Source organism: Sinocyclocheilus grahami, unplaced genomic scaffold, assembly GCF_001515645.1.
Source record: "Sinocyclocheilus grahami isolate Dianchi unplaced genomic scaffold, SAMN03320097.WGS_v1.1 scaffold667.1, whole genome shotgun sequence".
Taxonomy (NCBI): domain Eukaryota; kingdom Metazoa; phylum Chordata; class Actinopteri; order Cypriniformes; family Cyprinidae; genus Sinocyclocheilus; species Sinocyclocheilus grahami.
Window position 1 is genome coordinate 600792 of NW_015505846.1, and position 17353 is coordinate 618144.

A 17353-nucleotide genomic window follows, 5' to 3' on the forward strand; every position below is an offset into this window, starting at 1 on the left:
AATAAAGTGAATCTTAATCGCAGACTACGTAATCCTCAGTGCTCAGACGGACAGCATTCACAGGGTCAAGCTGTGTGTTTATTCTGGCTCTTTTGTTTTAGTTAACACTATTGTGCATTCCAGCATGCTCATATGTGCTGATGCGTGCAGAACAAAGGCGTCTGATTTGTCGAAAGTGTTGAGTCAGATCCCTAGATGTTGAAGTGATTTATTAAGGGACATTCCCCACCAGCAAGTGTTGAACAGGTGCGTTGAGTGACTCCATCAGATCAACCAGATTAGGAGTCACGCGAACGGCTGTGACACTAGCCAGACATGTTAGAGCCACAGAGTGACAGTCCATGGGAAAGAACTCACTGTGAACCTGTGAATGATCACATTGATGGAGAATCAGAGTCTCCAGGACCTTGGATCCAAGGACACTGCAGTTATTATGTAAACAAACCACATAGGCTACCAGTACAGCGGTGTCCATGGTTGTGCAGTTTAACAATATTCAAAAACTAAATAGAGTATTAATTCTAATTTATAGCACAGATGCATTCCTAAAATCATCTTTTGGGTTTGTTTTTTGATCCAATCCATTTGCTAGTGTGCTATTACAGATAATCCACATCATTTCTGTTGTTTTGTCTTGGTAAAAATGAATCCCATCTTCCACAGAATTATTAAGCATGCAGCACAGCTGTTTTCAACATTGATATTAATATGAAATGTTTCTTGAGCACCAAATCAGCATATGAGAATGATTTATGAAGGACTATGTGTGACACTGAATGCTGGAGTAATTGCTGCTGAAAATCAAGCTTTGCTATCACAGGAATATATTACATTCTAAAAGATATTAAAACAGTTATTTTAAATTGTAATAATATTTCAGAGTGTTACAGTTTTTGCTGTAATTTTTATCAATCAGTTGCATTCTTGGTGAGCATATGAAGCTTCTTTCAAAAACATGAAATCATTTCGCCTACCAAGACCTACCAATAATCCCATTTAAATGGTAGTGTATGCATGTGAAATGTAGCCAATCCCTTGGTTTTTGGATGCAATCCATTTGCTAGAGTGTTATTAGGGATAATCTGCATAATTCCTGTTGTTTTGACAGTTGGGCCTTTATCAAATTGTTTTTGGGCCACTCCTTGACATCTCAACCAAAGGTCCCCATTACCCTGCCTTTCCACAGTCTCTTCTGTTCTCTTGCACTGGGCAGATAGAGATAAAGAGGAAACAGTAGTAGATGATTCCCTTTCTCATTTCCTCCTGTGACCCAGTAGCTCTTGCATGTCTCCAACACTCACGGTGCCCTTATTGAAAATAAAAACCAATGGTAAATCCTGCCTGCATTTATGTGTCAAGCTTTGGTCTAATGCTGTTAATGTGTTGTAATAAAGAGATTTTTTTCTATCTTTCATTAATTGCTTCTTTTCTTCTAATGAATGGAGGCTTGTGTGCAAGAGGATGACCTTTATTCATTGCTAATTCTCTTCGCGGTTAGAAGTGTCATTGTAGGGGTTTCAAATGATCAATGAAGCACTGTTTCTATAGATGATAAGGACTTTTCATGCCATTGAGAATCTCCTTGTGGTTACAAAAGTTACCTTGTGACTAGGTTGCCAACTTCAGGAGGATAAAAACAAGTGACAACCTCGAACCTCCCTTTCTTAATACTACATTTCATTTAAGATTTAAAAGTATAGGTCTGCCTAAAATGAAAATTGTCATCATTTACTTGCCCTAAAATCGCTCCAAGTCAAGTCAAGTCACCTTTATTTATATAGCGCTTTTAACAATACAGATTGTGTCAAAGCAACTGAACAGCATTAATTAGGAAAATAGTGTCAATAATGCAAAATGACAATAGTAAACACTAATTTTTCAGTTAAAGCTCCAGAAATGTTTTACTGTCTTTTTACTGCAGAAAATGAAGGAATATATTTTAGTTTCGACTGTTCTTGTCCATATACAATGAAAGTCAGTGGTGTCCGAAACCACACTAGACTTCATTGACTTTCAGTATATGGACAAAACACTGAGACATGAACAGAAATTAAATGCTGCATGATCACAGTATATGCCTGCAGCTATGTACTTCTTTATATCTGTAACATCTTGTAATGTCATACTGAAGTATCACGCATTATTACACACATCAATTTAGCTTTTGCCAAGGCAGATTTTAACACTGGAGAATTATGACTCTGCATAATTCAAGATGACGCTTGCTCAACTTGATGTTTTTTAATATAGCAACAAATCCAGTTGAAACCCAGCAAATAAATGTTAACTAGAAGTATGTCACATCAATAACGTGACACTAGAATAAAAATATATGCACAAACAAATATTGGGCAAACCTGAATTTACTCCAGTCTTTAGTGTCACATGATCTTTCTAATATACTGATATACAGGATTCTTTGATGAATAGAATGTTCAAAAGAGCAGCATTTATTTGAGATAGGAATCCTTTGTAACAATAAATGTCTGTTAATTTTGATCAATTTAATGCTGAATAAAAGTTTAAGGATATAGTTTGCTAATTCTCTCTCTGTTTTCACAGCACTTCGTGCCATCGGTTCCAAACTTTAAGCCATCGATGTCTGTGCCTGATTGGCTCCATGCTGTCCAGAACTACATGAGAAACTTGCAGTATCCTTTACCCTCCACAAACCGTTTGCTCTGGAAAAGTTTAACTGATGTATTCTAAACCTCTGCTTCTTCTGGATGCATTATGGATTCATGGGCACTCATTTCTTTGGAGTGTCAGTTATGCTTTTTCACTCGGTGTATTTATTTAGTCAGTCAACTTGAGTTACTCAAAGTGCCTTTTTGGTTGGAGTGTCAGTCACTTTAATGTAGAGACATATTAGCATGGGTCTGCATACTTCTGGTTGTCTGATTTTTACAGTTTTCTTCCTCATGCTTTAAAGGCTGCCAGTGAAAATGGGTGGCTTTGATATAGATTAAAGGAATAGTTCACTCAAAATGAACATTTGCTGGAAGTTCATACACCCTCAGGCTATCCAAGGTGTAGATGAGTTTGTTTCTTCATCTGAACAGATCTGAGAAATTTTAGATTAAAATTTGCATTACTTGCTCACCAGTGGATGATCTGCAGTGAATGGGTGCCGTCAGAATGAGAGTTCGACACTTGATTAAAACATCACAATAATCCACAAGTAATCCACACGACTCCAGTCCATCAATTACAGCCTTGTAAAGTGAAATGTTGTGTGTTTGCATGAAACAATCCATCAAGACATTTTAAATTCAAATCATTGCTGCTAATATACGAGTCATCTATCCATAATATTGTTTTCTCCAGTCAAAAAGTTGTCTTGTCTGAATCGGAAGCAAAAACACCATAACAAACAAAAACAGATTTTGTTGTTTTTGATGCGAGAGGACAACAGGGGATGGACTTTTTCACTAGTGGAAGCATTATTATGGTTTATGAACGCAGCTGTTTATTTCACAAGATGTTAACAGATGGACTGGAGTAATGTGGATTGCTTGCGGATTATTGTGTTTCTTTTTTCCAGAAGTTTGAACTCTCATTCTGACGGCACCCATTCACTACAGAGGATCCATTGGTGAACTAGTGATGTAATTCAGAATTTTTTCCAAATCTGTTTGATGAAGAAACAAACTCATCTACATCTAGGATGGCCTAAGGGTGAGTACATTTTAAGCAAATTTTCATTTTTGGCTGACCTATTCCTTTACGTTGGATATTGCCTTGTCTATGCTACTTGATGGTTAGATGACTTCAGCTGCTGTGGCTATTTATATCCATCATTGTGTGTGATTAATATATCAGCATCTGAATTTCCTCCCACAAATACAGCAATGTCTGTGAAGGGTAATGAGTATGTAGGGTTCAACAGGATATTGTTCGCAGCTGTGCATTTTGATACGCACGAGTCACAATGAAAAAACAGGAAAACGAGGATTCCTAAATGAGCCGTACAAACTTCACGTAGCTCCTTAACTGCTGACAGATACAACCATACGGGAACGCAGTTCTTTGAGATTAAGAAAACCAGACCTCTGAGTGGGTAAGTGATGCCATCACTGAGGCATTTCATCATCCTGTCTGTCTACCCCGTCTTTCCTGTTTTTAGTCTTTTCCTTTTCCTGTTCCTTCTTGTTTTACACTTATTTTGTGCTCTTGGTGGACAATCTCTTTTAAAAAGCAGGTGTGATATTAATTTAAAATAGTGCCAACATGCCTTTTTTTACAAAATATAGAGCTTATAACCAGACATGAAAACAAGTTTTAGGTTCATTTTAGATTGAAAAGAAGTCACTGACCCTGTATTGCATCAATCTTATCTCTTTCCAGGTTGATGGAGACCGCCAGAGAGATGATACGAGAATCACTTCCCATCAAATGTCTTGAAGCAGTTATCCTTGGAATGTATCCTTTAGCTTTACTGACAACAGTGTTGTTATTGTTAACAAATACTAAAACTATTAAAAACGGTTTTATTAATAATAAAAAAAGCAGAAATAAAATTAAATATAAATATTGTATGTGACCCTGGACCACACAACCAGTCTTAAGTTGCTGGAGTATATTTGTAGCAATAGCCAAAAATACATTGTATTGGTCAAAATTATCGATTTTTCTTTTAAGCTAAAACTCATTAGGACATTAAGTAAAGATAATGTTCCATGAAGATATTTTGTAAATTTCCTACCATAAATATATCAAAACCTAATTTTTGATTAGTAATATTCATTGCTAAGAACTTAATTTGGACAACTTTAAAGGCGATTTTCTCAATATTTCGATTTTTCTTGCACACTCAGATTCCAGATTTTCAAAAAGTTGTATCTCGCCCAAATATTGTCCTATCCTAACAAAACATACATCAATGGAAAGCTTATTTATTCGGCTTTCAGAATCTGTATCTCAATTTAAAAAAAATTATCCTTTTGACTGGTTTTGTGGTCCAGGGTCACATATGACAAACTGTCATATGTTTAACGACCAAAATTAAACTTATCTATTATAACTTATATATTTAATAAATTAAATAGAAATAGAAATATTACGAGTAATTGTTAAAAAAAATGCTATAATTGTGTACATAAATAATGATTGATTGAATGCATTCTCTCAATTGAAATCAATGAAACATGCATGGATAAATAGTTTACAATAAAGTCAATAACAAGCATTAGAAAATAGATAGATGTGGGTACTTTCTTCTGAAAATGTAGAAATCTAGTGCTTTTTTGTTTTAGTCTTGAACATCCTTCAGTCCCTAATGTATAAATCAGTTCTTATAAAAGTAATTATCTCTATCGGGAACGTGGAGCACAGTTAATTTGTCATGGGAAAGCTCCATTTCTCCCTTTTATTTTTATTGTTGATTTCTCAATTGCTGAATTTGGGATGGAAGACTAAGCAGAGATCTATCAAAGGCAATGTGCTTCAAATCACTGTCTTCCCTCATGATCCCCCACCCCTTCAACTCAGCCCGTAGCTTTTAGGCTCAGTTGTTGCTAGGAAACTAGGAGTCGTAGTAGATTCTCCTGAAGGGAGGCGCAGCTTCCTGTCCATGCAGTCGATGCAGCTGTGCCATTCAGTGCCACTGGGAGGGTGAGTTCTTTCAGGAACTATTAGTGTCAGTTAGCTCATCAGATCCAGGCCAAGGGTTAACACAAGGTGAATGTCATCTTTGTCCGTGCAAATGCCAAGTGCAGCAGAGAAATGTTGTGGAGATCTGCTTTGCAGATTGCGGTTTGTTTCACGAGAGCTGCAGTGAGGACTTCACTTTGAGTTAAGCCCTCATGGGTCATTAGTTGCAAATAGATGCTTTCGCTTCATGCAGATTTGTAGTGGAGAGCGGGAGGATGAAGGGTTCCAGTTTACGTCACTTTGAGATTTGTATCTTTGTGTACAAAACCCGTCTTTTAATCTATAGCGCTCTCAAGGGTTTTTCCTTCAGTCCCAGAGGACTCAAACATCATAACAATGAGTAGAGTATCAGAGAACACTGAGGCTATTGTTGTTGTAAATTTAAGGTTGCTGCACATAAAAAGTTCTTACTAGACAAATATATAAATGGAAAAACAATCATTTTAAACCCTCATTCTGACTCTCTGTGTGAAATGATCCATTTTTAGTCATATGCAAATGTATTTGCCCTTATAACGTCACAAATCCCACAATATCCACCCACAATATCCAAATGAGCCATTTCTACAGTAGAGCTTGATTAAATGATTAAATGTTATGACCCCTTTAAAAATCTGTTTAAATGTAAAAGAATAGCAGAATTCACACCACAAGTATAACGAAATGGTGCTTAAGAACAATATTGTTGGAATCACTTCCAAAACATTTTTTTTTCAGCTAATGAATGATAAAAACATCGACAGGCAATCAGAATCCATTCTGCTTTAAAGAGTTTGAGCGTTTAGAGTGGCAGATGACAAAACTGCAGCGCGTGCTTATAATAAACAGAACTATCATTATTAATGATTATCATTATTGTTATCTTTGTAGTTCTTGGTGTGAACTTGCCTTTACCCAATCAGAACATAACCAATTGTGTGAGCTTGGGGGCGGGGCTATACCTAGTGCAATTCCATTTGTTGTTAATAGTAGCGCAGAAACCATTTGACAACTTAAAAAAACATTTCAGTTGGTTCTGAACATCAAAAAGAAGATATCCTGATAATAATTTTTTCAACTGTAGGGGTCCACGATGGATTTACCCCAAAAAATGGGATGTAAAACTAGTTTAGGCCATATTCTTTTAAACTTTTTAAATCTGCAATGTCAGCATTTTTAATTGTTATATTACAAGGACAACCCAAGGAGAAGTGTTTGGTCTTCACTTATTTTTCATACAAAAACACTGTGTTTTGGAACCTATAGCAGAAGTAATCCCCACAGGTTTGGGTATGCGTGCATTGCAGATAAGAATGTTGAAGTTCACGGCACTGCTGCTGAGAGGATCACATGGCCCTGCTGATGGGTAATGTGATCCTCTGGTGTCTTCTCATTACAACACTGCTGGGGGGTTTTGTGGGTGTGTGTATTTGTGTACACAGAGAGAGAGAAGGAAACTCAAAAGAGCTGCAGACAAACAAAACCATACTGAATGAACCTGCATTGACTTTGAATAACAACAAGTTTTGTGTTCAAAATGCTACAAAAGAATAATGGGCTTGAGTTAACAATTCTCCTTTTGAAAAAAATCTAAATGTAACTTTGCTTTCTCACTGTTTTGTCTTATTACGTATGATTCACCAGTGTAAAAAATTCTTCTGTAAAAAATGTTTGCTTTACTTAACAAAATGTAAAGATTTTCACCAACCAGTAACAATGTTGCTGCTGATGATACCAAGGCCTCAATTACTATTAACCTATTTGCAGCCTACTGTTCGTGAGCCAAATCTTTTATTATTGCTTGGACAAAATGCTGCAGATTTCTTTGTCAAATTGAAATGTCGAATAACAAAACTACATTGAAATTTTAAAACAAACAAATCAAATAAATAAATACAAATAAAAGAAATCTTTTCATATGAACAAACTAAGGCTTTGCTTGTGCTCTTTCCAATTAAAATGAAAGGCAACCGCTGTATTAATCACGATCCAAACAAAGATGCTGCATAAATGCAGCATGAGCAGTTTTTTATGTTCTGACTTTAGCTTTGTGAAACTATACTACATAAAACATCTGCACAAAACAAAAACAGTAGACGGGCTGAATGAGAGCACAATTTCACTATCTGACAACAGGTGGCGCTTATGGAACAGCAGCGATTCAGCGTTTCCTTGGTTACCACTGTAAATAAAGCAGCACTACACTTATGAACACTACTATACTATGTATAATACAGAGGCAAGATGAAAAGAACATTCCATCTAAACTTTCCTAAAGACAGTCAGTTCCCCTCAGAGATACATTCATATGAAATCCCACTCCCAAATGTATCGCGATTCATTTAACATCTCAACCGATTTGAATGTGACGATTTGTGACAACTGGTGTATCGTTACATCCCAACTGAGGAACAGCCTAACTGTTTGTGGACCACTGGAGTTTTTGATTTATAGATGAGAATGCTTGTGTTATTGAATACCAGCATATTGTGCTAGTGATTGTCTTTTGAAAGGCAGATGGCAAAGCAGTGAAGCCATTCCAGTACGTTGCGTTGTGTTGTTGGACACACATGGCTCAACAGATCTGTGGTATGTGCTCTTGGCTGACTTAGCAGCTTGAGCGATACCCAACAGCAAAAAGGCACAGGCACACTGTTTACTGACAAGTGTGATGATAATGATTCATTTAAAGGGTGGTTGCAAAAAATAAAGCATAATTTCCTCATTTTAGCAACCTCAAGGCAACATGAATTCAAAATTAGCATCAGAAAGGAGAACAGTTGTCATGCTAATCTCTTTTTGTTTTGGTTGTACTGTACTTCGTAAATAAAAATCATGGATACCCTAAAAGAAATACAACTAAGTTTACAGATGTGATTGATGGCATTAAAGGGGTTATATGATGCGATTTCAAGTTTTCCTTTCTCTTTGGCGTGTTACAAGCTGTTCGTGAGTAGATAAGATCCCTGAAGTCTCAAACCCAAAGAGATATTCTTGATAAAAGTCCATGCCCTCCTAAAACGCCTCCTTTAAACACGCCCCCACATGTCTACGTCACTGTGTGGGAAGATTTGCATACCACCGCCCAAATGTTCACGCAAAGAAAGAAGGCGTAACTTTGATTCTCGCTGTAGTATTGTTGCTGCCGCCATGTCGTGGAGACGCTGTGTGTTTCGTTGTGAAAGCAAAACTACTTTGATTGTCCTTCCAAAAGAGGACACGACTAGAAATCAGTGGTTAAGTTGTATTTACAACACTGTTCCAGAACAGTTCAAACCAAATATTCAGATGTGTGCAACACATTTTACGGAGGACGATTGTTTCCTGGGAGAGTAGCCTACAATGCCGGAGTTTCGGTGAATTCAGTTCCCCTGCTTCCCCTTCGGCGCGCATTCTGACCCTATACAGTCTATGATGCTGACAAATAATGCTGACTCACAGCCTGGAAGTACATTTTCATATTTAAAGGATTTGCCACTGACGATTCAAACACGAGTTTTGAGCAGTGTAGAGCAGCGCTTGTTGTTTGTCGTTTCTCCGATCACAAATGCAGACATGGTTTTATGTTTACGCGGTGAGATGCAATGCAACGCGTAAAAAGTATAAGTAATTATAATCAGTAATTATGTCCCCACTGGATGCAACAAATGCCTTGTTTATAATGGGTTTTATTGGTTTTGTCTCGTTGAGCCGGGACATGGCATCACAGTATGGTAAGGGGCGTAACATTTCCGTCACACGCTTGAGAAATTCGGCCAATCACAATGCACTAGATAGCTGGCCAATAAGAGCACACCTCGCTTTTCAGAACGATGAGCTTTGTAAAAATTGATGCGTTTCAGAAAGGCGGAGCAGAGAGGAGAAACAATAATGTACAGTATGTGGAAAATAATGTGGTTTTTTTTACTTTAACAAACACATTTCATCACACCAAATACACCAAATAATGTTATTTTTTTAGCAACGTCATATGATTCCTTTAAGATCAAAAAGTAGTCATTTTTTTTGTCCATAGTTGCAGATGGGTCCTGGTGTGAACCCTGCTGATACACTTACAGCCTGGTGACTCCTCGTGGCAGCAACTGCCGCATCATGTGTTGCCATGCCGCAGTGAGCACAGATCACTAACATAAGACCACAGGAGAGATCAAGCAGAGACAAGGTAAAGCCCAAGGGGAAGGCCAGTCTAGCTGAGTGTCTGCTGACCAAATTCAGAATCAGAATAAAAAATAACTTTATTGCCAGGTATGTTTACACATACGAGGAATTTGTTTTGGTGATAGAAGCTTCCACAGCACAAAGAGATTACAGTGACAATACACCGTGAAATATTGGGTGGTGTGTACTGCTGAATGTTCAGCAATTCGTCCCTGGTGAAACTGATTGTGGGAATATAGCAAAAAACATTAAAACCACTGGAGAGCTCCCCACCGAGTCGGCCATCCGCGGCGCCATGTTGTAAGCTGATACAATCACTCCCCTGCAACATCATGGAAAGAGAAGGTTTTTGTTCGACTTGAGATGTTCAGCTTTTTATATTAATGTTATTAGTGTTTGGGTTGTCCATATTTTTGAACTACATTTTTTGACATTGTGTAGTTGCTTGGTCATTGCTTGGGTGTTTTTATTGGTTCTTGCACATGCAGACATTGTTGCCACATTGCTAGAGTGTTATGGATGGTTGCTAATGTGTTGCTATGCAGCTTCTAAGTCTAAGGCCGCGTGTCCACCAAAGCGTTTTTTCCTAAGGCTAGCATATATTTTTTTTCAATTGTTTTCAATGGGAGGGCCGCGTTTTTTAAAACGCCAGGAGCATGCCGAGCGCTGGGCGTTATTTCTCATCACAGAGAGTTGAACAATGTTCAACTTTGCGTAAAACGCATCGCTTATCACTGTCACTTTTAAGTCAGCTGACTAAAAGCTGTCGGTTCTGAGAATATACTCACAAATGTTAACTGTCATATATCTGAATAGAGTCTGAATTGAAAAACTGGTTGTTAAGGGCAGCTTCTTATTGACCTAAAGTAAGACATTAGCGGATCGATTTTCAGGAAGTAAGCAAAACTAACTTACTGAAAGCTCTGATTGGATTTGGAAAAATCAATAGTACACACCAAGTTAAAAACCTTGGGGAGGATTTGGTATTTTTCATGAAACACTTTGGTATCCTCCTGAATTTTAACACTGATAAAAATCAGTTTGCCATTTAATTATCACTTCATTAACGAGCCGCTGCTATTTTTTGACTTGAAAATTTTTTGACTGATTTCACCCAACCCATCACAAATGAACGTTAGCGAAATCCTTGACCCTGTGTTGCCAGCTACCTAACCAATGGTCTGACCTCCGTGGAACGGTTCCCCATCAGCTTTAAGACCCAGTTCTCCGGCCACCACTTCCATCACGTGGTGCTGGGCGTTTACTGTAACGGCCGATATGGCACCCTGGGTATGAGTCGACGTGCTGACCTTATGGACAGATCTCTGAGCTTCCGTACGCTCAGCGAGTTGGTGTTCGACTTTGAGGACTCGTACCGCCGCTACCAGCACACCATGAAGAAGATCAAAATTGGCCTGTACGTGCCCCACAATCCGCACGTTTTCCAGCCTATTGAGTGGAACTATTTGGTGATCAACGCCTGCAAGCAGGGCCGTGAAGACATGCGCAAAGAGCTGGAGAAGCATGGCCGTGACATGAGGATGAAGGTGAGTCCATAGCCTTTTAAGATACAGTGTTATATTTAGTATCATTGATATAATATGGTATTTTTGTTAATATTTTTGAATAAAATTTTAATTTTAGTTTATTTATATTTATTTAGTCATTTTAGGACTAAATAAGTATGTGTGTGTGTATGTGTATATATTATATATATATATTATTTCAGTTAATATTTATTTTATTTCCAGTAATGAGAAATGTTTTATGCTTAACGGCTGTTTTCTAAATGCGTTATTGCATTTGCGTTATTTATCTTATTGTGAGCAAACCTAATTAATTTTTTTAAACCTAATTAATTTTTGATTAAATAAAATTATCATCAATACCATTACTATATTATTGATATCGTTTATAAATATATTATTGGTAAATTATAAATATTTTATATTTATATTTTTGTTGCCTTATAATTTTGCCAAAATGACATCTTAGGTTTTTGGAACAGAGATTTAATGTCCCTCTCAAAAACTAAGGTAGGTCAGTATGAACTAAATAAGGTCCTGTGGGAGGCGGAGCCACATTACAAGGATCACACTTTTTATACTCTTGTTATTTTAAAGTAAACACTTGGAATGTTTTTCCCTGGTTAAATTATGACTGAACCAGGTTCAGGAGAATCTTTATTTGTCCTTGGCCGTTTATGAAGAGCTAGACCAGCATAACAGCTTGACATCATCTGTATGACTGTAACATGGGACATGTTTATCATCTAGACAGTAAAAAGTAGGTCATGTGCTCCCAGTTTCTCACATGCAGTCTTGACTTGTATGGATGACCGCAGTCAGCTGTGACATAGTTTCCATGAACCACATGAGCAGACAGTGGAGACTGCTCTGGATGTTTAAAAGTAATGTAGGTGTCTTTTTATGGATGTTGAGGAATTTGGGGCTCACTCTTCAAAACATTGCATTTGTGATCTTATTGTGAACGATTCATCCATGCATGCTTCATTTTTGACTTTTTTCTTTTAATTTTTAATTTTTTTTTAACTTTGTAATCAAAATGCCAAAACTAAAATATATTATTAATATTTTTATAAATATGTTATTTATATTTATTTATATAAAGAGAATGTAATTCCAGAGAGTGGAAATTTCACTCTAGATGTGTGAGTGGAATGTAGGTGTATTTTTATGGATGCTAAGGAATTTGGGACTCGCTCTTCAAAACCTAAATGTTTTTGCAACTTGTCTTTTATGTTTAGGCTATATGAACATTTCAGAGCATGTGACAGGAATATATATGTATAATATATGTGCATTTTCTGGAACCAAGCCTTTTTGACTAACCAATTACTAAACTAGTAATCTTTGAGTAAAGGACATTACAATTATATGAGTAATGAGTTTGCAGAAATAAAATCTAAATTTAATATTGCAGTCTACCTTGAAGGAGTTTCTTAATGTACTGAACACCCAGCATCTGGCATCATCAGCATGGAGCTGACAGAGTCATTCATAATGAATTTTAAAAATCAACTTTTAATGACATCTCAATGTCAAGTTGCCTCTCATCACTTGTGCAGCTCATTTGGGGAAAACACGAGCGATTGAGAGTTTGGGAAATCTGTTGTCTAGTAGCATAATGAAGTTAATACTACTACATAATGGTCTATCTGGAACTGTGTTGAACTGGTTTAAATCTTATCTTTCAGAATGTTCTCAGTTTGTTTACCTGGGTACTAATAGATCTTAGACTGCGCCTTTGTGTCAGGGTGTCCCTCGGGTCAGTTTTGGGACCTGTTCTATTTAGTATTTGCATGCTGCCTCTTGGGCAGATTATTCAGAAGTATGGCCTGGGCTATCATTGTTATGCGGACGATACCCAGATTTATATTAGCACTCAGCCTGATTCCACTTCTTCCTTTTGAACTCTTTCTGCCTGTTTGCTGAAATTTAAGGCATGGATGAAACACAACTTTTTAAAACTAAATTGTTCTAAAACGGAAATTGTATTAATTGGCACTCCATCTAATATTACTAAATTTTGTAATTTTAAACTTTCAGTTGATAATACCCAAAAATCTGCTTCTGCTCAGGTGTGTATTTTGGGTGTGATTTTTGATGCACAGTTGACTTTTAATTCTCACTTCAAAAACATAACTAAAGTTGCTTTTTTCCATCTTCGTAACATTGCTCGCATTAGACCCTTTCTTTCTAGGCCTGATGCTGAGAGGCTTATTCATACCTTCATCACATGATGGCTCGATTATTACAATTCTCTCTTTGGGGGTTTACCAGCAAGTTCTGTTAAGAGACTACAATATATTCAAAACTCAGCTGCGCGGGTTTTGACTTATACATCCTCACGCCATCACATTACCCCAGTGCTCCAGCAACTTCATTGGCTCCCGGTTCGATCACGTATTGATTTTAAAACTCTGATTTTAACATACACTGAACAAAATTATAAATGCAACACTTGTTTTTGCCATCATTTTTCATGAGCTGAACTCAAAGTTCTAAGACTTTTTCTATGTACACAAAAGGCCTATTTTTCCTATTTCACAAATCTGTGTTAGTGAGCACTTCTCCTTTGCCGAGATAATCCATCCACCTCACATGTGTGGCATATCAAGATGCTGATTAGACCGCATGATTATTGCACAGGTGTGCCTTAGGCTGGCCACAATAAAAGGCCACTCTAAAATGTGCAGTTTTATCACACAGCACAATGCCACAGATGTCGCAAGTTTTGAGGGAGCGTGCAATTGGCATGCTGACTGCAGGAATGTCCACCAGAGCTGTTGCCCGTGAATTGAATGTTCATTTCTCTACCATAAGCCGTCTCCAAAGGCGTTTCAGAGAATTTGGCAGTACATCCAACCGGCCTCACAACCGCAGACCACGTGTAACCACACCAGCCCAGGACCTCCACATCCAGCATCTTCACCTCCAAGATCGTCTGAGACCAGCCACCCGGACAGCTGCTGCAACAATCGGTTTGCATAACCAAAGAATTTCTGCACAAACTGTAAGAAACCGTCTCAGGGAAGCTCATCTGCATGCTCGTCGTCCTCAGCGGGGTTTCCACCTGACTGCAGTTCGTCATCATAACCGACTTGAGTGGGCAAATGCTCACATTCGATGGCATCTGGCACTTTGGAGAGGTGTTCTCTTCACGGATGAATCCCAGTTTTCACTGTACAGGGCAGATGGCAGACAGCGTGTATGGCGTTGTGTGGGTGAGCGGTGTGCTGATGTCAACGTTGTGGATCGAGTGGCCCATGGTGGCAGTGGGGTTATGGTATGGGCAGGCGTATGTTATGGACAATGAACATAGGTGCATTTTATTGATGGCATTTTGAATGCACAGAGATACAGTGACGAGATCCTGAGGCCCATTGTTGTGCCATTCATTCATGACCATCACCTCATGTTGCAGCATGATAATGCACGGCCCCATGTTGCAAGGATCTGTACACAATTCCTGGAAGCTGAAAACATCCCAGTTCTTGCATGGCCAGCATACTCACCGGACATGTCACCCATTGAGCATGTTTGGGATGCTCTGGATCGGCGTATACGACAGCGTGTTCCAGTTCCTGCCAATATCCAGCAACTTCGCACAGCCATTGAAGAGGAGTGGACCAACATTCCACAGGCCACAATCAACAACCTGATCAACTCTATGCGAAGGAGATGTGTTGCACTGCATGAGGCAAATGGTGGTCACACCAGATACTGACTGGTTTTCGGACCCCCCAATACAGTAAAACTGCACATTTTAGAGTGGCCTTTTATTGTGGCCAGCCTAAGGCACACCTGTGCAATAATCATGCTGTCTAATCAGCATCTTGATATGCCACACCTGTGAGGTGGATGGATTATCTCAGCAAAGGAGAAGTGCTCACTAACACAGATTTAGACAGACAATATTTGAGAGAAATAGGCCTTCTGTGTACATAGAAAAAGTCTTAGATCTTTGAGTTCACCTCATGAAAAATGGGGGCAAAAACAAAAGTGTTGCAAAAATAATTTTGTTCAGTGTATAACAAACATCTGCCACTATATGTCAAGATCGTACTACTTCTAGCCCAAAGCATAGAGTGAAAGAGAAAAATTTGCACATTTAATTGTGCATAATTATTATTAACTGCAGAAATAACTAATGAAATCAAGAGATAGAAGAGATTCTTATTAAAGTAACTTTAATAAGAACAAACTTTTGAAAGTGACCCATTTAATCTTAGTTGTCTACATTTGTAAGCTCTATGACACACCAGATGCTGAAATTATTATTTCAATACAATATTTTTAATTATAAAGCATTATTATAAGAGGAAAGAAGTCATGAAATCCTAGAAGAAATATTTACTTTTTAACAACTAAATTGAAGGAGCAAAATGTTTTTCTTTCCCAGTAAAACTGTCTTCAGTTATTCAATATTACTTGGGTAAAAAACAAATATAAAGTCTGCAAAATACAGTTCTCAGTTTGTTTACCTGGGTACTAATAGATCTCAGACTGTGACTTTGTGTCAGGGGGTCCCATAGGGGTCAGTTTTGGGACCTGTTTTATTTAGTATTTGCATGCTGCCTCTTGGGCAGATTATTCAGAAGTATGGCCTGGGCTATCATTGTTATGCGGACGATACCCAGATTTATATTAGCACTCAGCCTGATTCCACTTCTTCCTTTTGAACTCTTTCTGCCTGTTTGCTGAAATTTAAGGCATGGATGAAACACAACTTTTTAAAACTAAATTGTTCTAAAACGGAAATTGTATTAATTGGCACTCCATCTAATATTACTAAATTTTGTAATTTTAAACTTTCAGTTGATAATACCCAAAAATCTGCTTCTGCTCAGGTGTGTATTTTGGGTGTGATTTTTGATGCACAGTTGACTTTTAATTCTCACTTCAAAAACATAACTAAAGTTGCTTTTTTCCATCTTCGTAACATTGCTCGCATTAGACCCATTCTTTCTTGGCCTGATGCGGAGAGGCTTATTTATGCCCTTAGCACATCATGGCTCAATTATTGCAATTCTCTCTTTGGGGGTTTACCAGCAAGTTCTGTTAAGAGACTACAATATATTCAAAACTCAGCTGCGCGGGTTTTGACTTATACATCCTCACGCCATCACATTACCCCAGTGCTCCAGCAACTTCATTGGCTCCCGGTTCGATCACGTATTGATTTTAAAACTCTGATTTTAACATACACTGAACAAAATTATAAATGCAACACTTGTTTTTGCCATCATTTTTCATGAGCTGAACTCAAAGTTCTAAGACTTTTTCTATGTACACAAAAGGCCTATTTTTCCTATTTCACAAATCTGTGTTAGTGAGCACTTCTCCTTTGCCGAGATAATCCATCCACCTCACATGTGTGGCATATCAAGATGCTGATTAGACCGCATGATTATTGCACAGGTGTGCCTTAGGCTGGCCACAATAAAAGGCCACTCTAAAATGTGCAGTTTTATCACACAGCACAATGCCACAGATGTCGCAAGTTTTGAGGGAGCGTGCAATTGGCATGCTGACTGCAGGAATGTCCACCAGAGCTGTTGCCCGTGAATTGAATGTTCATTTCTCTACCATAAGCCGTCTCCAAAGGCGTTTCAGAGAATTTGGCAGTACATCCAACCGGCCTCACAACCGCAGACCACGTGTAACCACACCAGCCCAGGACCTCCACATCCAGCATCTTCACCTCCAAGATCGTCTGAGACCAGCCACCCGGACAGCTGCTGCAACAATCGGTTTGCATAACCAAAGAATTTCTGCACAAACTGTAAGAAACCGTCTCAGGGAAGCTCATCTGCATGCTCGTCGTCCTCAGCGGGGTTTCCACCTGACTGCAGTTCGTCATCATAACCGACTTGAGTGGGCAAATGCTCACATTCGATGGCGTCTGGCACTTTGGAGAGGTGTTCTCTTCACGGATGAATCCCAGTTTTCACTGTACAGGGCAGATGGCAGACAGCGTGTATGGCGTCGTGTGGGTGAGCAGTTTGCTGATGTCAACGTTGTGGATCGAGTGGCCCATG

General features: G+C 38.3%; 1 protein-coding gene across 2 annotated transcripts in view; it reads left to right on the plus strand.

The window, feature by feature from the left end:
- The window catches only part of LOC107558951 (vasohibin-2), a 32423-nt gene that overhangs the window by 4118 nt on the left and 10952 nt on the right, over positions 1–17353 (plus strand). For both annotated transcript variants that reach the window (XM_016242665.1, XM_016242666.1), the window contains 4 exons: positions 2563–2651; positions 4004–4060; positions 4348–4422; positions 10955–11336. In XM_016242665.1, coding sequence (XP_016098151.1) covers positions 2563–2651; positions 4004–4060; positions 4348–4422; positions 10955–11336 — 603 coding nt within the window. The remainder of the gene's footprint in view (positions 1–2562; positions 2652–4003; positions 4061–4347; positions 4423–10954; positions 11337–17353) is intronic.